Source organism: Macrobrachium rosenbergii, chromosome 30, assembly GCF_040412425.1.
Source record: "Macrobrachium rosenbergii isolate ZJJX-2024 chromosome 30, ASM4041242v1, whole genome shotgun sequence".
Taxonomy (NCBI): domain Eukaryota; kingdom Metazoa; phylum Arthropoda; class Malacostraca; order Decapoda; family Palaemonidae; genus Macrobrachium; species Macrobrachium rosenbergii.
The window spans coordinates 7,229,174-7,251,275 of record NC_089770.1 but is presented as its reverse complement, the minus strand read 5'-3'; the positions used below and the strand labels follow the sequence as shown (position 1 = coordinate 7,251,275).

Here is a 22,102-nt window from a genome sequence, read left to right as displayed (position 1 = left end):
GTATACACCACTTTTAATCACAGTTTCAGTTCAGGATCATATTCTAAGGTTTGCCGATTACATTGTTTTGGCCAGAGGTTGCAAATTACATGTACTGTTCTTGCAGCTGTTAGAGCAATAGTAAGAAGCACAGAATTAGAACTTGTAAGAATCGTGCACAGAAGCTTGGAAGTTGCAATCATTAAATACTTTAGAAGGCAGTTCAGTAACTTTCGTGGTAAATGTTGATGCAGTAAGAGCTAAAAAGGTAGTTATGCAAGTCATAATTGATTGAAGTATTTTTCCAGCCAACATCAGAATATTAATAGGTTTCCCCACCATCCATCAGTAAAACGACTCTGCAAAGTTGCATGTATGGCCAGTCTTATTATCCATACCTTTTGTAGCCAAATCCTCATGATCTTGTTGAGTTGTGTCTTGTCATCAGCTAAGAGGAGCTTCTTTCCACTAGAAAAGTGACATCTCTGGGCTGCTGTTTTGTGTTTAAAATGATGTAAGCAGGGAGGCAACTAATAAAACTTTTAGCACAAAACGGCAGCCCCAGTGGTGCCACTCTTTCTAGTAGAAATAAGCTAGGAAGTATTAAAGTAAAACTTCACTCAAATGTTCGAGTAAAACTTCACTCAAATGTTCTCTTAAGTTCTTTGGACAATTGTTTGAAGCATCCTAGGCTATGTATAATTAGATTGATGCCTGTTTGTTTACAGGCAATTAGATATATTAGAAAAATATTTGATTTTGCCGTCTTAAGAATGTTTTAACTTGCTATCTAGGCCATTTAGTCTTATAATTGAAACTCAAAATGCTTAGCTTCTTGTTCTAGGTTACTGTAATTAGCTGTCATCCCCCCCCCTTTTTTTATATATAATCGGTCAATTTGTGAACTGATGACTGGGGGAGAGTTGTGGGAAATCTGAAGGCTGCGACATGGTTTTCACGATTTCAGTTGAAAAATCGTTTTTTATAATAAAATTACCGTGGCCTAGAGAATGTTTAGTAAGTTATAACTAATTCATGGTTTGCATTAGGTCGGGTGATAGGGCTAGACTAAGTCAGTTTAGATTTTAGGACAGCTATAAGACAGAATGTGGTGGAAATCAAACAGTGGGAATGTGGGAGGAGGAGGAGGAGGAGGAAGGAATTCTCATGTTAATGAAAAGTCAGGAGAAACTTTAATAATTTGAGGTACTTGGTTGACAATATTCTTTGAGAATGAGTTATTTAGTTGACCAATGAATCTAAGGCCTTTAGTAGAGTGTTTTAAATGCTGGCATGAAGGGTAATTGAAAAAGGGGGTTTGTGGATTAAAGGAGGAAGAAAAACGCAGATACACAGCAAAGAGAATGTTAAGTACAGTGACAAGAAGACAGAACAAATACTCTTCTTAAATACACATAAGTAGGCTGCCTTCTTAATCTGATATATTAAAAAGAAAAACGCTAAGGATTTTTTTACTTTTTAGCTGAGAAGAGACTAATAGACGGGCGATTCGGAGAATCTAAGCAATGAATATTATTTTTGGCATATACAGTCATAGTCTGAACGGTTATACTGACATTTATTAAATTCCCTTTGGTTTAAAAAGAAAATTGACTAACGTCCAGAAAGTTGCAATATTTAAGGTGGCTGTTAAGGTAACTGCGTTTTAGTTGCATTATTTAAAGTGGCTGTTAATGGCATTGTGGATAAGCTGCAGTATTTGAAATGTCTGTTAAGGCCACTATGGATAAGTTGCAGTATTTAAAGTGGCTGTTAAGGACACAATGGAAAAATTGCAGTATTTAAAGTGGCTGTTAAGGATCTGGAAAAATTGCAGTATTTAAAGTGGCTGTTAGGACACTGGAAAAATTGCAGTGTTTAAAGTGGCTGTTAAAGACGCTATGGAAAAATTGCAGTATTTAAAGTGGCTGTTAAGGACACTATGGAAAAATTGCAGTATTTAAAGTTGCTGTTAGGGCCAGTAAAATAATTTCAGTATTTAAAGTGGCAGTTACGGACACTAGAGAAGGCATTTCTTTGGCTCAGTTGTAATATTGAGAGTAGTTGTTCAGTATAGCTAAGAAGTCATGTTTGTTTCAGAACTAATGTTTACATGTTTAGTCGGGTATTGGGTCGATTATGAGCAAAAAGTATCAGACAACACACTGGAGGATTGAGATGTTCAGCAGTAAATATCAGTTTGAGAATTGATACTGAATCGAGTCAGCATTGGAATGAGTACCGACAACTTTTTACAGCCCATGAATTCCATGAAGACTGAGACTCCCTTGTGTGAAAATAAAAGAAAAAAGAACTTTTTTAGAGAGAAGAATTCTGCCCTAAAATGGAAGGTTGCAGTATCTGCGAAAATACAAAACTGACAAAAATGGTAGATACTGCAGTTTTCCCTAGCCTTACTACAGATTTTGCAGATACTACAAATAGGACCCCCTAAATACTCGTGGAAACCATTGAAGAATCATTCTGAAACTACAGTAACTTGTGTATTAGTTTCACGAGCCCAGTAGGTGGCATATCTCAATTTCGAAAGTTTTGCAGATACTGCAGTTTTCCATTTTAGGGCAGGATTGCCAAGTATATTGTAGAGTTGCAGTTGGAAAAGTTAAGATTGCTAACATATAAGACGAAACAGGATATTGATGTTTTGGGCTCTGGGGGGAAAAATGGCAGTATATCGATATGTTGCTAGTTCCATATTACCCATTTGGAGTTTCTGGCTTAATTATATACAAACGCATCGAATCTTAATAAAAAAAAAAAAAAGCTGTGATATGCACTATTGTACAGGTGGAAAGTCTGGTGTGTTAATTTTGAATGAAAAGATTTAAATTATTTGTGATTTTTATTACTTGAATCGTTGAGGAAGGTTTTTCAGAACGAATTTTGACCATAATGTGATTTCTAGCTTTGTGTGTGCAAGAATGAACACAATTGATGGTAGTATTAAGCATATATTTTTTTCTAGAGAAGATGTTTAAGTTTTTTTTTTTATAATACAGTGTTAAAAGTGGCAATTATAATAATTTTGTAAGTAACATTAGATTCAAGGAGTTTTATTATTCAATAGCTGAAGATTTGGTTTTGCAACTTTAAATGCTGGATTTCAGTTACAGTAATCAGTTTTTGTTTCTCTCTGTTAATGCAGTTGTCACTAAAATTATGTAATTAAATGCATCATACGTCCCGCGTCAATTTAATTTTTCAGTTTTTTAACCGATTGTGTCCCAAATCATTTATGTTAAATTCCTGTTAATATTATAATTTTGTCGTTCTGTTAATGTATTTACCAGCAGAGTGATCATTTATTTATCACAGATATCTGATGCTGGGTCTTTGATTATTCCATTTTTTTTTTACTTTTTTTCATTCTAGTAAAAACACGATTTCTCTGAGTTGATTATTTCCGTGACGATTTGTTTGTTTAATAACCAGGTAAATACAGTACCTAATTTCATGTACTACTTTGACCATACATATTATGCTGCAAATTTCAATACAGCAACCCCCAGCTTACTAGATGCTACAGAGGTCTGGCCATTCTGATAGGTATCAGAGCCTGTAGTATAGCCTGCTCTTAAGCATTTTCAAGATTTCTCACATTTAGTTGTGATTCCACTTAGTTTCTAGTCTAAGCTAAGCTGTACTTTACACTTAACATTCAGTGTAAGAGGTTGAACTAAAAGGTGTCATGTTTGATTGTCAGTGACGCTGCTGATGAATACAGAGTTCTGGTAAATCAAGAAGTCACTGTACTGTATTACTTGTGGCTGAAAATTGTCATAAAACAATGAATAATGAACATTATTTAAATATATGTCGTGTAAATGATGCAATTAGCAGTTAAGTACTGCAATTAAAAGCTATTTACAGTAATTCATTCCAGTAAACAGACTTTTTCTTATTTGTTCCCACTGGGGCAGGTACACAGCTTCTCCACAACAGACGCGAGGTGTGCCAGCCTTTACCAGATGCACAGGAGAGGCCCCGTCATAAAGAAACGTCCCAATAAGAATCCTTTGGGAAATAAGCCCATGGCGAGGGGCGTGGTGCTGAAGACCTTGATCAAGAAACCCAGAAAACCCAACTCAGCCAATAGAAAGTAAGTTGGAACGTGTGATATTCAAAGTTTGGCTCCAGTAGGGTATTTTTTTTTTTTTTTTTTTTTGCATAATCCAGCTGGCAAGCACAAAATTCCTGGAGCCTGATTAAGTTCCAGATCTCTCTTCTTCATGATGTGAATAATGCTTTCTAGTGGTAAATCTGAACTAGATTCAGTCTTTTCCCATTTCACTTTGGTAATCGTTACCTTGGTAGGTTTCTGCATCCTAATATTCGCAGTTTTGACTTGGACCATCGACGAGTGGGCTCATGTTTGTCAATTTTTCATAAGTTGTATTTAAACCGAGATCTTTCGCACTTTCAATTGATCCTCTATCCCTTTTTTCTGCTGAGAGCAACGAGGTTTGCTGAACAGCAGCACCAGTATGCAGTAAAAGTGCCTCTCTGTCGAACTTTCAGTTCCAGAGGTCCTTTATTCCTCACACCTCAGGATGTCGTGCAGTTGGAATTCCAGAAGTTTAAGCGAAGATGCGGTGCATTGCTATCCTAATACCATTCTCCTTGTGCCGCTTGTTGTATCTGTCATAATTTTTTTCTCTTGTGACAAGTGATCTCTACTTTCTGTATTTTCCAGTACCTTCTGTTACTATTTTCCAGTGAACACCAATATTCTTTGGACTCAATGTCGTGTCTTTGGTATTGTTCTGTATGAATAGGTTCATCTTCTGAATAATAATAATAATAATAATAATCCTAACCATAATCATAATCATAATAATAATAATAATAATTCCGTTTACCTTCTTTTACTTTCTAATAACTCCAAAATATTCTTTGGAAGCTCGAATTTCAAGTCAGTGGCCCCTGTGGCCTTGTTCCATATGTATAGGGTTCATCTTCTGAATAATAATAATAATAATAATAATAATAATAATAATAATAGTAATAGTAGTAGTAATTCCTTTACCTTCTGTTACTTCTTTCAGAATGAATACTATAATATTCTTTGGAAGCTTGAATTTAAAGTCAATGGCCCCTGTGGGCTTGTTCCATATGAATAGGCTTCATCTTGTGAATAATATAATAATAATAATAATAATAAAATAATAATTTAATACCCTTTGTTAAACAAAATGGCAGTTTCAACAGCATTTATTTTATATAGTAAACGCTCAATTCGTCATATTGTTGTTCTTGCGCTGGAATGGTTGCAAGCAATTGACCAGTATTCATATCCGGTGGTTTAGTGACGTGTAGGAAGTAGTTCTCGTTGAGTGTCGACTAGTTTCGCCCTCCTCGTTAGGGCATCATTCAGGACAGGATCGCAGGATGCAATAATAATAATAATAATAATAATAATAATAGATATTTCACACTGTTATTAACGACTTCCTCACCTGTGCTATATCCCCGTCAGGTGCGTCTTGGTCCGCCTCTCCACCGGGAAGGAGTTGATAGCCTACGTGCCCGGGGAAGGGCACAGCCTTCAGGAACACAACATCGTCATGGTGAGGGTAGGGCGTCTCCGGGACGTGCCCGGCGTCAAGGTGAAGTGCATACGCGGGGTGTACGACTTGGCCCACGTCGTCAAGAGAAAAACTTAAATTAGATATTAATTAGTTTTTCAGGTAAAGACTAATTATCTTTATCTTCAGGAAGTGCGTCAGTGTTGGGTAACATTCAAAGTTCACATTAAAATTTTCACATAATTATTTCTTAGATAACAAAAAGTTCACATAAAAATTTCACGTTATTTCGTTAAAGTTTCACAGTGGTTTCTTAGATAACATAAAAATTTCACATAATTATTTCTTAAGGTAACATAAGTTCACATTTAAATTTTACATAATTATTCTTTAGATAACATAAAAAGTTCACATCAAGAAGTTACATAATTATTTCTTAGATAACATTAAAAGTTCACATTAAAATTTTACATTACTTCTTAGATAACATAAAAAGTTCACATTAAAATTTATCTCCATAATTATTTCTAAGAGAACATTAAAAGTTCACATTAAAATTTTACATAATTACCCCTCAGATAGCATTGCAAGTTCATGTTAAAATTTATTTGCATAATTGCGAAGAATATTCACTTTGGGTTAAACGTATTTTAATATCTTAGTGGATTAAATATAAACAGGTTTAAAGACCACCCTTTTCATTAGTAAAGTTCGTTAATTAACAGTTGAAATGTTTAATGGACCACTTTGTAAATATTCTTTATTAGAATTTATAATTAATTTTTCTTAAATGAAATATGCATCCGAAGGATTTTTTTTATATCAAAATAGTCTGAAGAATTTTTTCCATTTTAGAAATTTGTCCTTAACTATTTTTGTTTTTAATTATTGCTCATTACATTAATGGCAACTGTTTATCAATATATCCTTCTTGTGATTAACTAACTTCAACTTGTATATATTGCAATGTTAGATGAAGTTTGCTGTATGACAAAGTTTTTTTTTATTTATTTATATTTTTTGAGCTGACTGCAAATATCCTCAGCCGACACCGTTGTAGCTAATCATGATTGGTGGAGGCTCATAAACAGCGCCCGCTATTGGTCAGAATGATATCATCTGTGGATATTTGCCGTCAGCACAAAAAAAAGAAGAAAAATTAGAAAACGACTAGTTAGTGATATTTTGAGTGTGAAATCTTAGGTGAAGATAAGTGGGAAGTGGCATTTTGTATAAATATATGTCTGTTCAGAACTGTTTTTCCTTATTTACCAAAATTGAACCCATTTTAGAAGTGAGTCGATGTCTTGATGTTTTGAAAACGCTGTATGATTATGTATATAGTTATAGAAAATTATATATATATATATATATATATATATATATATATATATATATATATATATATATATATATATATATATATATGTATATATATATATGTTTGTGTATGTGTATGTATGTTATGTAGGTATGTATGAATTTTCTTTTTACGACAATTTTATTTCTCATTGTACATTTGCTAATCATTCGTTTTACTTTTTTTAACATAGTTTAGCTCACTTTCTCTCTCTCTCTCTTAAGATTCATTTCGAGAGAAATGACGAATTGGACCCTGCAACCTAATGCCCCTTTCTAGCCCGGGGCCGAAGGAAACAGGATTAAAAGGAATAGAAAAGAAGAGGTTCTAATTTACTCATTTCACTGGCAAGTAAAATTATTTTTTTTTAGATGGTTCCATGTAGTGATTTGATTGATACTTTTTGAAAGAAAAAAATAAGCCAGTCTGTATGTTTTAATTATTGAATTCAAGAATATGGAAGAATGGAAGATTTTCCCGATAATGATAATTAGATTCCTCTTATATTTTATTTTGAAGGTCGTAATTCTTTTATTGCGCTTCTGAGTTGGTGGAAATCACCATTTGTTCAATTTCGTTCAAAGTTACGGTGGCAATAGTACAAAATAAAAATCCTTTATTCCATTTCAAGAGTTAATTTTGTTTATATATTTTCTATTTATACAGTTTCAGTGTTGGTATCACCGATAGACCTCCCTTTATTGTCGTTTAGAATCTGTAGAAATACTCAACGATTTTTAGGCTAGAATCACGGGGGTTCCAATAATATTTCCTTTGTTACGACCGTAATCATTAAATTTACTTGATGTAGCATCAGCGGCACTGAAACGGTGATAATCGCTTTATCCCATTACAGAATTATGCTTGTGATAATCATGATTTATTCCACGCTCAAGTGTTAATGATAACATTATTGTAATCCTCCCATAAATGATTGTAAGGTGTAAGGCGGTATCAAATTTTACGATCTGCCGATTCTAAAAAGTTAACATTTTGCTTCTCTCGAATGTATTAATTTTAATTGTTGAAATAATGTAAATATTGTAATTTTGTTATTTTTAATTAGGTTATAAATAGGTTAAAAGCTGAACTTTGGAAACAAATTCCGATTTCTATGTTTTGGAGTTAAATTTTTTTGGTCGAATTTCCGTTTTCTGTGTTTCGAAAAAATATATTTAATGGATGTTTATATATAAAGATGTAAGTTGGATGAGTGTTTGGCAATGTACATTGTGACAAGTTAGAGGAAACGGAGCAGACCCACTCGCTAGTATTGTGAGAAATTTGGATAAACTTTTTCAATCGCTGAAAAAATTCTTAATTATATTCATCCCGTCTATAAATTTAGTATGTACATTTTCTTGCAGGCATTAGCAAATGTATTCATGTCATAATCTTTAATTATTATAATTAACTCTTTATTTGCATATATAACGTAAATCTTATAATTTACAGCGTGGTGAATCGTACTTAACGAAGTGTGAAATTCTAAGATCTCATTTACTGGATATTGTGGGAAAAAATTTTGGTAATCGGAAAATCTGAGCCTGGCCTTATTATATTCCTTATTATATTTGTCTTCTATATGTCCTTGACTGCGGTCAACGACCGACCTTTAATGTGACCTGTCAAATAGGGCCAAGAGAGTACCGAAGGTAGACCTTTGTGTTGGAGGAGAACCCGCGGAGCCCCATGTTTGAGAAGGCTGAATGGAGTGTTTGAGCGTCCATCTATAGTCTCATGTTTGTAGTATCTACGTCAAGAATGCAGTGCATTAAATGGCGTCTAAAAATAAGATCGTATGTTAAAGAATAAGACGTGTTTTTGTCGTATAAGAGTTGATAACGATAAAAGAACGAATCTCGCCCTGATCAAGAGTGTCGATGAATCTGATCATTCCTGCCGGGCGCCGATTCAAATTTCTTTGCCTCTCGAGCGGCGACCGTTGTTGGTTGGCGGGAAGGAGGTGCCAATGCCTCATTTACGGTTTATTTTCGTGTTATTGTCGAGGTGCTACGAGATACCATCAGCGTTTATTTATCCAGATGCTATCAGGTTCATTTCTTCCAGTAAGGGTATCGTCCCGATAAGACCTTTATCAAAGTACGGATGGCGGCGCTCGGCTCAGATTCGTAGCATAACATCAGATGCTGGAAACGCATGAATCGCTTAACTAGGACTATTTTCCCTTTGATTCCTCAAACTCTCTTGGCCTTTTCTTTATTAGAGGCAGGACTAAAGTAAAATCAGCCTCTAACTAACCAACTCGGATCTTAGAACCATCAGCGCTGTTGGTGGATTGGAAAGGATTGGAGAGGTGACGCTTCTGACGTCACGACTCCTAAAGGGGTAGCCGCGTGGGAGGCCGTCGGTAGCCGGCGATTCGCAGGACAATGTCTTTGCTTTCCGTCTGTTTATTGGTTTATTTTTCTCCCCTAATGCTGTTTGTAGTCCTTTTCGTTATTTGTTGTTGTGCTAAAGTAACGTGGTTGTCGAATGGCTAACTTTGAAGTCAATGCAGAATTTGATATTATACTGCGACTGGTTGAAGTAAGTTGTTTTTGAGGCTGTAGAGGAATGGTGTATAATTATACGGCGTTGTATTAATACAGTGAATTTGCTTTTTATAAAAGGTTATTTTACTTGTGTATTGCAAGCAGCAACTGGGATGAATGTCATCTCTCTCTCTTTGTCTCACTCCTTTCATACGACTCTTATTCTCTCTTATTTTTTCTAAGTAAAGCATATTTTATATATTAACCGTTTTACGCACTCTGTGTAATTTTTTCTCTAAGGAAAGGAAATGTTATATTCTCACTCCATTTTACGCTCTCTCTCATTATTTTTCTAAGGAAAGCAAACGTGTTATTTTCTCAACTTTTCACACTCCCTCTCTCTCTCTCGCTCCCTTTTTCTCTAAGTAAAGCAAATGTTATGTTTGCTTTCTCACACACCTCTTTACGACTGTGTTATTTTTCTTCTCGAGAGAGAGAGGATTCCTTTTTAACTGCCGTGTTTTTTCCTTCTAAGGGAAACAAGGGGAGAGAGAGAGAGAGGATGGAATTTCCGGTCCGTTAAAACTGGAAGTGAGATAAACAAAGGTCAGCCCTGGTCAGTTTTCTTAAATGGCTCTTACGATGCCCCAACGCGCTGCGCTTTCTGAACCACTCCGCGGCTCGAGAACCGGTTATGATGTTGTAGTATCGCCTGATCTTTGTAATTGAATTTGCGTTATTTTATCTTAATATATATCAGGACTTGCTGATTATTATTATTATTATTATATATCAGGCCTTGCTGTTTATTATTATTATTGTGTAATCAAAATCCACAATTACATAGTAAACTGTCTCTATGTAAAAGACAACAGCTTTTGTCTTTTACAAAGCAGTACAGTTTACTATATATTTGTGGATTTTTTATTATACAAACTGTTTTTCACGAGATTGTGAATTTTTTAGCCATTATTATTATTATTATTATTATTATTATTATTATTATTATTATTATTATTATTATTATTATTACTGTAATTTAAAGATTTTGCATGCGTGCTTTCATGATTAAACTGATTATACACTATTATGATGACATTGAATTAGGAATGGTCGACAAGCGTATTATTATTATTATATTATTATTATTATTATTATTATTTCGTGGCATACATGTTTGTATGTCTTATATGCGTAAATATTCAGAACTTTTGTATCTTGGATAATGACTTTTGTCTGAAAAGATGGTGGGTGTCACGTGGTTGTGTGTGTGTGTGTGTGTGTGTGTACACCTGTGAGAATTGTTGTGCTTGACATTATATATCTTATTTGCCCGATTGGCTTTACCCTCGGGCACAAATATGTTTACAGTAAGATTAAACTTCGCCAGGGTACGCTTCGTAACGAAAATGTCCAGTCCATTTTGGAAAAAGAGAACCATTGAATTGATTCGGTCTAGCGTTTGACACCCTGCGAGGCAAAGTCATTTCAAATTTCAAACGACTTGTCTTTTGTGTCCGAATACGTTGATTTGATTTGGAGAAGTGTTTTGTTTAAATTAATAATTCTGTTAGATCACAGTAGTGTGTGTTTCTTCACTTTTCGTGTCACATTTTAGGTTAGGAAATGTAATTGTATTTGAACAGCGATGAATAATGGAATTTAAATGTAAATGCAAAGTCGGTTTAGCGAAATCAAACGTCATTTTGGAGACGTCTAACCGGGGCTGACGCTCAGCGCCATCCGTTGAGGACTTTTATCACTACTTATCTTTCATCACATTTGTTATAGCAAACTCCGATGATTACTAAGGAAACTGACCAGCATTTTCCTCTTTTTTATCTCTTACAATGTTTGAACACCTGAGCAAGACTCTCCTGTGTCTTAAAAATACGAAATGTATTGAAATCTGCATACAAGGTGATGAGAAAACGGGGTTTGTCGTGATCCATTGTTTTCGAAGCTGCGCTGCACCCATGGGTATTGCCGATTCGATCTGGTAGGTCTACGGCCTACCCCCGTTGACCCTAGGTACCCGAGATTAACGAGGGGCAGTATTCTTCAACCCCTTCCCCTGCCCCCTTGTTTTTGAGTGTTTTACTGTTTAATTTTTCGGTTCGTAGGTGCGAAAACAAACATGGAAATTGCTGTTTTGTTGGTCACGTATAGGCCTACTACGAGAATTATTTAGATAACGTATGAATTCACAAACGGATATGTCCTATCAAGCAAACAAAGGCTTATACGCATATGATCATATTTATATATATATATATATGTATATGTATATATATATATATATATATATATATATATATATATATATATAAAATAATAAGCTTCCCGTGCTTCAATATATTATTATTCATAGCGTAACGTGTCTTAATTAGTCTATGAAAATACAATACCGACTCAATCCTTCCATACCAACGGTGGCTTATCATTCTGAGTAAGCTTCGAGATAACGCGTCATAAACTTACCATTATCAGATGTATTTACAAACATTCTGTCGTATTTAAGACTTCTGTACGTTATCTAGGTCCAGAGTTATCGATAATGTACGCTAACCTTTGTAATGTACGATGATGTCACTATCATAAGAAGATATGTGAAGTTAAACTTTTGGAGATATATATATATATATATATATATATATATATATATATATATATATATATATATATATATGTGTGTGTGTGTATATATATATAATATATTTATATATATATTTATATATTATATATATATATATATATATATATATATATAATTCATAATATAGTCAAAAAATCTTGATAACCTTAAATAAACTCAAGACTTCATCAGGACTTCGTAAGTTTGAAACATTTTTCCTTGCATTGCCAATTCCGAAGACCTAGGTTTAAATAAAGAAGCGTAAGGGAATGTAAGATATCGTTTGAACATTGTAACGAACAGAAAATCTTTAGGCTAATCGTTTGAAATAACTTGGTAAGTCACGTATAAATTAATGGGGAAGTGGTGCTGGTATTCTGTGTACTTAGTAAAGGGGTGGTCATTCACGCCGTTGGACCTTGGAACAGAATCCCTGACGATGGTGTACAGTTGGAACCTCAAAATTCAAGGGAAGATACAATGCATTACTACCTTAAAGCTGTCCTCTGTGTATTTTATGATTTGCTAAAATTTTTATCTTTATTCATTTGTTAATTTATTTTTTTTTTCTCTGCTAATAACTCAGTTATCTTCTGTAATTTTTTTCTGATGAAAACCATATTTTTTGGAAGCTTGAATTTCAGGTAAGCAATGGCCGCTGTGGGCTTGTACCATATAAATAGGATTCGTCTTCCGAATAATAATAATAATAATAATAATATAGTCTATTTTATTCAAAGACGGACCAGCTGTTTTATAGCTTACTTGTTAGTACTAGCACGTGGTGTTTTTCACTCTATGTAAACCTGAATTTTGCTTTGGTGTTTAACCTACGGCGTATTTTTGTATTGGAAAATATTCCCGTGGGCGAAAATCTTAGATAAGAATTTATGCCCCAAAAATTTTCGATGGCAAAAATTCGTGAGGTGAAATTTTTATTACTCTCAATTTTCTTGACGCTTAGAATTCTGGGATTGAACCCGCCAAAAAGGATATCGTTTTTGTCATCACAGTGAAATTAATTTTGTGAAGATCAGGGCTTGAACAAAAGATATTCGCAAAATATAATTTAAGGTTTTGTCGTAATCTGATTATATCGTTGTTTTTTAAGTTTGTCTTTTTTACTCGATGCGAACTGAAAACGAGGTGACTTGAAGAATTCTTCGAGACAAAAAAAAAAAAAAAAAAAAAGCCATTTGACAGCAGAAATCTTTGAGTATATCATACAATCTTGTGACACAGCAGTTAAATCGAGATGTCCAAAATCCTGTTTTGGCTTAAAAAAAAAAAAGTTTGAACATATACTTTGTTGGAGTTTTCTGCATATAAAATTGAATTCATAGTGATGTAACAATATGTTTCCAAAATCTTAGCCAGGACTAGTGCAAATAGGAATACCAATAATCTTTATTTCTTTTTTAATCGTCCTGGAAATTCGGCCTGAACAATTTCCCCCTATGAACTTTTGCCTTACAAAATTTTGCCTGAATAAATTCGTAGCCAAAAAAAAAAAAATCACCCATCCAAAATCGAGGTCTACACACACAATGACAGACCACGTGGTAGTACTACCGCACAAACTTAGAACAGCTTGTTTGCCTTTGGTGTAACTATGAAGCATCTTGTCTTGTCTGTATAGTAGTGTGCATATATCATGAGAAATAAAAATATTCCGCGTGTTTATTCTTGATTACCCTATAAAACTGTAAGAATGTACAGCAGGCTGTTTTGTAAAAGCACCGAGCGCTGTTCAGTTCTCAAGACAGTGACAGGAGGGCGTTGGAGGCTGTGCGACCGTTGGTATAGTTCGGTAATTTAGAAATATATAAAAAGAAGTTTCATTTGCTCTTTACCCTCACAATACATCTGCCAATCAAAAGCGAGATGGGATCGTCAGTATTATAAATTGGCTAGTAATTATGCGACTAAGATTATTAAATATGACTACTGTGTTGGTACATGTATCTACTCGAGTTCATGAACATAAAACGCAGTTCTTTATAAGTACGCGTATCGGCTCAGATTCATGACTATAAAGTGCAGTTTTAATGTTATTGAAAATCAGTTAACAAAGCTGACCAAAGCCATCTTTGCGCGCTCGGTTGAACTGTCAGCTCCCTTGACCGTTCTTGTGGACTGCGGCGCAAAACCTCGTCTAAAGACTACAGTCAGTCGTGTATAATGGCCTTTGTTTCAACAACTTTTGATACCAGAGAATATTGAAGATATTGAACCAATTGAAGATATTGCACAATAAGAGGGTTGTAAGAGCTTTCAAATTATTTAAAAAAAAGGAAAAATTCCTTATTTCCACAGCTTTCGTTATACAAAGAAACGGTTGGCCTACAGTTTTAAATATAAGGTTCTTCATAAATATATAGGCTACTTATTCCCAACCCTACAGTTTTAAATATAAGGTTCTTCATAAATATATAGGCTCCTTATTCCAGTATCTTGACGGTTCTGGTTGTGAAATGTAGGTGATAATTTTCTCTAATTTTATGGAATTGGAAATAATCATTAATCGGTCTAGCTTATGGCGCCAGTGAAATTTTATAGGCCTACATGATCTGGACTGTTGTTCACTCCACTCAATTGAATTTTGCCAATTTAAATGTCAGGCAAAATTTTTGTATAGTCCTGATAATTTTCAATTATCAAAATTATGCAAAAATTTAGTGGCCACGCTGATACGTAGATCCAGATCATTTACATAAGCTTTGAATTATAAGCTTTAACAAACGAATAAAGATTAGTTAGTGTTTAATTCCCTCTCTCTAAATGATCTGCTGCGAAAGAAAATAGCCTTAACCGGCGCGGTAGAAGCGACGCCAGATCTTCAACCAGATAACAAAAAAGGGAGAAATCTCTCGATCAGGAAAACAACATCCTTCCTTCGGAGACGACGCCATCAAGCGGATCGTATTCTCCCTCACCCTCGCCCCCCAATTAACCCCCCCCCCCACCCATTCTTCGGCAGGGCAGCCCCCTTCCCATCACCACAACCCATTCTTTAGGAGCCCCTTCTTCCCCCTTCCTATTACCCCCATTCTTCAGCAACCCCCTTCCCATTACCCCACCTTCCTCAGTAACCCCCACCATTCTTCAGGAACCTCCTTCCCATCACCCCCCCGCCTATTCTATGGCCCCCCTTCCCATCACCCCACCCATTTTGGTAACCCCCTTCCCATCACCCTCACCCATTCTTTAGCAACCCCCTTCCATCACCCCGCCCCTTTCTCAGCAGCCCCCTTCCCATCACCCCATCCTCAGTAACCCTCACCCCTTCCTTGATAACCACCTGGCACAATCACCCATCCACCTTCCTCGGCCAATCACCCCCTTTCCTCACCCCCTTCCCATCACTCCTTCCATCACCCCCTTCCCATCACCCCCTCCCATCATCCTTCCATCACCCCCTCCCAACCCCTTCATCACCCCTACCCTTTCCTTGACTACCCCTTCCCATCGGCCCTTCCTCAGCAAATCCCCCTTCCCATCACCCCCTTCCCATCATCCCCTTCCCCTTCCTCGACAACCCTCATCCCCAATCACCCCCACCCCTACCCGACAACCCCATCCCCAATCACCCCAATCCTAACCCCTCCCAGCAAAAAAAAACCCTCCCCTCCCCTATCCCCCACCCCAGGACAAGACAAAGCTAACCCTAAGTTACTCGGCGTTACCTGTTTATCCAACTTGGAGGACTACTGCTGTTACTCCCGGGTGAAGGGGGGGGGGGGCGGCGGGCCGGCTGGGGGCGGACGGACCCCCGCTCCTATAACCCTTTCTGGTGGACGAGTTACCTACTTTCCAACCGGGCCCAGTCGGGGAGATATTTCGGGGACAAAGAACCGGGTTAAGAGCCCCGCCGTTATCCCCGGCGAAAATAAGTCGTTACGGGATGGCGCTTGTTTGTCGAGGGAGAATGTGAGAGAGAAGATGGACGGACGGGGAGAGTGAGAGTGCGAGAGAGAGAGAGAGAGAGAGTGTGTGTGAGAGAGAGACTAGACAGAAGACACGGACCGGGGAGAGAGAGTGTGAGAGAGAGAGAGACTAGACAGAAGACACGGACCGGGAGAGAAAGATACGGGGAGAGTGAGAGTGCGAGAGAGAGAGTGTGTGAGAGAGAGACTAGACAGAAGACACGGACCGGGGAGAGTGAGAGTGTGAGAGAGAGAGAGACTAGACAGAAGACACGGACCGGGAGAGAAAGATACGGGGAGAGTGAGAGTGCGAGAGAGAGAGAGAGAGAGAATATACAGGAGACAGACGGACGGGGAGAGTGAGAGTGCGAGAGAGTGAGTGTGTGAGAAAGAGAGAGAGAGAGAATAGGCTGACAGACGGACCGGGAGAGAGAGTGTGCGAGAGAGGGAGTGTGAGAGAGAATAGACTGACAGACGGACCGGGAGAGAGTGTGCGAGAGGGAGTGTGAGAGAGAATAGACTGACAGACGGACCGGGAGAGAGAGTGTGCGAGAGAGGGAGTGTGAGAGAGAATAGACTGACAGACGGACCGGGAGAGAGAGTGTGTGAGAGAGAATAGACTGACAGACGGACCGGGAGAGAGAGTGTGTGAGAGAGAATAGACTGACAGACGGACCGGGAGAGAGAGTGTGCGAGAGAGGAGTGTGAGAGAATAGACTGACAGACGGACCGGGAGAGAGAGTGTGCGAGAGAGGGAGTGTGAGAGAGAATAGACTGACAGACGGACCGGGAGAGAGTGTGCGAGAGAGGGAGTGTGAGAGAAATAGACCGACAGACGGACCGGGAGAGAGTGTGTGAGAGAATAGACTGACAGACGGACCGGGAGAGAGAGTGTGCGAGAGAGGGAGTGTGAGAGAGAATAGACTGACAGACGGACCGGGAGAGAAAGATACGGGAGAGTGTGAGAGAGACACTAGACAAGACAGACGGGGAGAGAGTGTCTCAGGAGGAGAATTACATACTGATAGAGTATATATATATATATATATATATATATATATATATATATATATATATATATATATATATATATATATATATATATATATATATATATATATATATATATATATATATATATATATATATTTTAGTGCCTCAGTCATGAGTTAGCGGCGGCTTATTTTAGACCCGTCATTTATTTTTATACAAATGCTTTTGTTAAATCTCTATCCCCAAATTGCAAGGTAAAATTCAATTATCTTTAACTTTTTTCCTAACTTATTTTTTTAAACGTTTTTTTATTATCTCTTAGAATCACTTATTTGTTTGATTTAATCTGGACTGAGATCGCAAATGCCTGCCGGCATGAGAGTTTGTTATTGACAGAACGTCCTCCCATTTCGCCTTACTCGCGCCTAAGAAGAGAGAGAGAGAGTGAGTGAGTGAGGGAGAGAGAGAGAGAGATTTGCGCTTCTACGTCACGTCCTGACCTTATTGGTAACCATAGCACTACTTATTTTTCATCTTAAGCATTTTTTTATCTTTAGTTTTTTATTTGTTCTTTGAAGGTTTTATTTTTAATCTCTGTGCTTCTTTGCCCAAATATATATATCTCTCTCTTAATTTAACTGTTAAAAAAAGTTTAAGCTTATTTTTATTTTTATCTTTTACCTTGAAGCTTTTAATCGCGGCGCATCTTTGAGCGAATATCGCTCCTGATTTGCTAAAAAAAACTTATTTTCAAAAAAAAGTTTGTTTTCGATATGGCACCAACATTTGCCAATTAACACTCCCCGGGAAGAACACATTAGGAGCTGAAAGCAAATATCGCTGGACTCACCCCCTGCAGAGGCTGAGCCTCATTTCACAGGAAACAGCAGGGGGGGCGCGGGGGGGGGAGGCCCTTGCCCGATCCCCCTTCCAAGCGAGGACCTTACTCAGGGAACCCACGGGGAACAGAAGGGGACCCCGCACGAAACCCAGAGGGACCCCACAAGAAACCCAGAGGGACCCCACGCCATGCAGTCCTAACCCTTTCGCGGATACCTGCTTCGCCCGGTCGTTAACGTTACAAGTACTCGGATTATCTGGCCGTATCTGGGAGAAGAAGAGGAGAAGGTGGGTGGTGGGGGGCGGGGGGTCCTTAGATGGGTATTTGGACGGTGGGGAAGAGTGGAGCCGAGCGGGGGGGCGGGGGGTGCCGCAGGAAAGTGCGTATTAAGTGAACTTTTGTTTACAGAAACCTTCGTCTGTGGCTCCGTGGCATCAACAACTTTTTCTTAAATGGTTTTCTTTTATTGTTCTTCAGTTCCCTTTTCTAAAATGGTTGGTTATTTTTTTTACTAGGAAATAAAAGCGGTAGAAGATTGTATGTTATACTATTATTAAGCTAAAGAAATTATCAATTTTTTTTTATACTGCAGACAAACGTGTTTGTCTTCATTGTACTCAGTGATATAGAGTAATGTTTAATGAAATTATTATTATTATTATTATTATTATTATTATTATTATTATTATTATTATTATTATAAGACCACATACCAATACCTCAATGTTCGGGATGTGATTATATGTGCAGAATAGTACAGCCATTTTTGTGCCATAATTTTATATGAAAAGCTACCATTATTATTAGTAAACATCATCAGAAAACCTGATGACTCTAAAAGTTACCTTTGTAGAGAAACGCCTGGAAAGAGGAGACATTTTTAACCCGTGACGCAAAGATAAGATAAGGGGAGGAATTCCAGTACTGTGAAAACAACCTCCCATTAGGATTTCATAAATAGAACGTAATCTTTCATTCTCCCCTCAGGAGATCCGGATAACTCTCGGAATGTCCGGACTATTATGCAAAATTATACTTATAATAAAAATTGACATGCAAATACAAATTAAAGAACACGTTACAGAAATGTCTCTTACTACGTAAGTAAAAAAAAAAAACTCTCTGACGGAAAATAACTAAGAGAAAGTTGTCCGTGAGAATTTGGAACTCTGAGCGTCGTGTGTTTTTGTGTGTGTGTGCGTGCGTGTGACGCCAGGGTTGACCTAAGACGCCCCGATATCTCGAGATTAGCTCTGTCCGGATCAGATGACACGGTCAGCGGAGGCACAATGAACCTAAGATACGGATGGGTCCCCGTCCCCCCCTTACCCCCTTCCCTCCTCTCTCTCTCTCTCTCTCCCCTACCTTTCTCTCTTCCCCTACCCATATCTATCCCCCTTCTTTTTCCCTTCCCCTACCTTCTCTCTCCTTCCCCTACCCTTATCTATCCCCTTCCTTTCCCTTCCCCTACCATTCTTTCTCACCTTCCCTCCCTACATCTTCCACTTCCCCTGCCCTTCTCTCCCTCCCCCTCCCTAGCCCTTCTCACCCCCCCAGCCCTTCTCTCTTCCTTCCTCTCCTCCCCTACCCTTCTCTCCTTCCCTCCCCCGCTCCCCTCCCCTAACCTTCTCTCTCCCCTCCTCCCCTCTCCCCTTCCTCCCCCTCCCTACCCTTTTCTCTCCCCTCCTCCTCCCCTACCCATCTCTCCCTCTCCCTCCATCTCCCCCTACCATTCCCTCTCCTTCCCCTTCCCCAATCTACTACCCTTCTCTCCCCCTACCCTTCTTTCTCACCTCCCCTTCTTTCTCACCTCCCCTTCCCCTTCTCCCCTCCCACAGGTTCTGATACGAAGAAGGGGTATTTGTGTGAGAGGTGGGGGGCGGTCCTGATAAGACGAATGGGTTTCTGGGAGTTTGGGAAGCAAAGGGGAGGGGGTGTGAAAGGCCTTTGGTGAAGGAGATGATGGTGGGGGGCGAGATGGTTCCTCGATGTTGTCGGCGCAAACAACAACCAGCAACGGTCAGGTCATCAGACGCTAATTTTAGGCGGAATGGCAGGTGGTCCTCGTCTCTATGGGCGCCTCTGCCGGCTTCAGCTTCGAGGATTGGGGTGGCGGAGCTTATAGGGAGTGGGTGGGAGGTGGGTGGTGGAGTGCATTTAGGAGGTAGTGGGCTGGGGAGGTTCTATCACCCTGGGTGAAAGTCACCCCTTATATATATATATATATATATATATATATATATATATATATATATATATATATATATATATATATATATATATATATATATATATATATATATATATATATATATATATATATATATTGTTGTTGTCAGGTAAACTCATCCTTCTGATTATCACAGATATTTATCACCCTAATTGGGAGCCAACAGGGTCTATTGACCAACGGGTACGTAATTCATTTTCTTTCTTCAGTATTACACTCTTTCTTATACTGGTTATTGTCTCTCTCTCTCTCTCTCTCTCTCTCTCTCTCTCTCTCTCTCTCTCTCTCAAAGTCTGTTAATCTTCGCTAATAATCTCTCTTTAATATAAAAAGATATTTCTCCATCCTTCAATAAAGGGTAATTATCCCGTGAAAGTCTACGGGCAGTACACGTCTCGTTTCACTACACCAGTTTTTTTCAGCTTATTTTACTAATTCGTCCCTTAATTTGTAATTGATTGATGAGCTAGGCATATTGTAGGTGAAGGCCACTCAGTTAATAACTGCGCATTAAGCCTTCTCTAGGGAAATGGCTGTCTTCAAACAGAGCATTTTGCGACGCCAGAATAATTAGAAAATCAGTCAGTCGGTCTCTTTTCTCGTGCGTTCTTTCCAGAGGGAATTTTATCAGCATGTTGAAATTCTTTTTGGGATACCTATCTATCTATCTGTCTATCTCTCTATCTATATTTATCTATTACGAAGTTAAGCGTCGTCGAGTCTGGTTAGTTTTTGTGTGGGTGACCGCCATATATATATATATATATATATATATATATATATATATATATATATATATATATATATATATATATATATATATATATATATATTATATTCATTATACAGCTAAGCACTGCTGAAACGCCTACTATCAGAAGAATGTCACAATGATGACGTCAGTGGTATGATCATCCGATGATATCGATAATGACTGATGATGGTTCTGTCGTCACCGTAAGCTTCTATAACAACGAATGAACCTTACAACAAAAAATTCCTACGGCAAAAAGAGACAAAAAAAAAAAAAACAACCCATTTGGTTGTAGAGTCGAAGTCAGCCATTTCTCTGGGAGCTCTCTCTCTCTCTCACAGGATGCTGCTCCCTTAGGCAACACGTTTCTCCTTCTCCTTTGGTCTTTGTCTTCTCTCTGTTCCTTCCTCCTGTCCATTTTCACCCGTCTCTGTACACTTGGTGGTCCTGGACAGTGAGGAAAACAAAAATCAGTGCTGATTCGTTATAGGCCTACTGAATGCAGCCTGTTGATGGCGAAGGCTTCTTGGCGTTTTGTCTGGTTAGGTCTAATTTTCAAAAAGAAGGTTAATAAACATTACTATCATAATTACGTGGTATTAATATTGCTTTAGTCATTTTGAAATACTCTCACAAGCCGCATAGTTACTGTTCTCCCAACTACCAGTTACTTTGATGGCGGAGTTTTCTTATCGTTTTATCTGGTTAGGCCTAGCTTTGAAAAGGTTGATTATTATTATTATTATTATCATCATCATCATAACCATGTGGTACTAATATCAGTTTAGTCATTTTATAGTAGTCATAGTAACGGTATTATCACTGTTCTCTGAGCTTGTAGCTACTTTGTTTACTGATCTCTGAACGCTGCGCAAAGATTTGTGGTGCTGGTATCCCAACTTGAAGTTAGATTCCTCTTACTTGTCCACGAAATTCGTTTGATTTTGCTCTGCGACCACTGATCTTTCAACTAAATGTTTTACAGTTTGTGCTGCCTTAATCTGAAACACAATCTAAAAGAGTAGACACCTCGTGAAATTGTTGGGGTGAAGTTATATAATGCAATTTCACGCCATGTTTGAGTTTTGGCGATTTCACTGTAATCCACTTTTGCTTACATTAGTCTTCTGAGGTTTTAAAAAAAAAATTACCATTAAACAGACTCTCGACGAATCTAAGCAGAGATATGGATGGGAAGATACTTAGGATTGATAAGTAGCCTACTTAATTGGGTAAAAAGTAGAATGGTCAATACTTTCAACTTAAATAAAATACGATTTAAAACTTCCGTTCAAAAAGCATTCACGAGCCGATATGTTTGTTATTTAAAAACATATTTAGAT

At 37.7% G+C, this 22,102-nt stretch overlaps 1 protein-coding gene across 1 annotated transcript in view; it reads left to right on the top strand.

Annotated features, from left to right (window-relative positions):
* tko (technical knockout) overlaps positions 1-6,779 on the top strand; it is a 38,814-nt gene extending 32,035 nt beyond the window's left edge. Inside the window, exons 4-5 of the mRNA XM_067131636.1 lie at positions 3,921-4,099; positions 5,477-6,779. Of these exons, the coding sequence (XP_066987737.1) occupies positions 3,921-4,099; positions 5,477-5,663 (366 nt within the window). The 3' untranslated portion in view covers positions 5,664-6,779. The remainder of the gene's footprint in view (positions 1-3,920; positions 4,100-5,476) is intronic.
* The last annotated feature ends 15,323 nt before the right edge of the window (positions 6,780-22,102 follow it).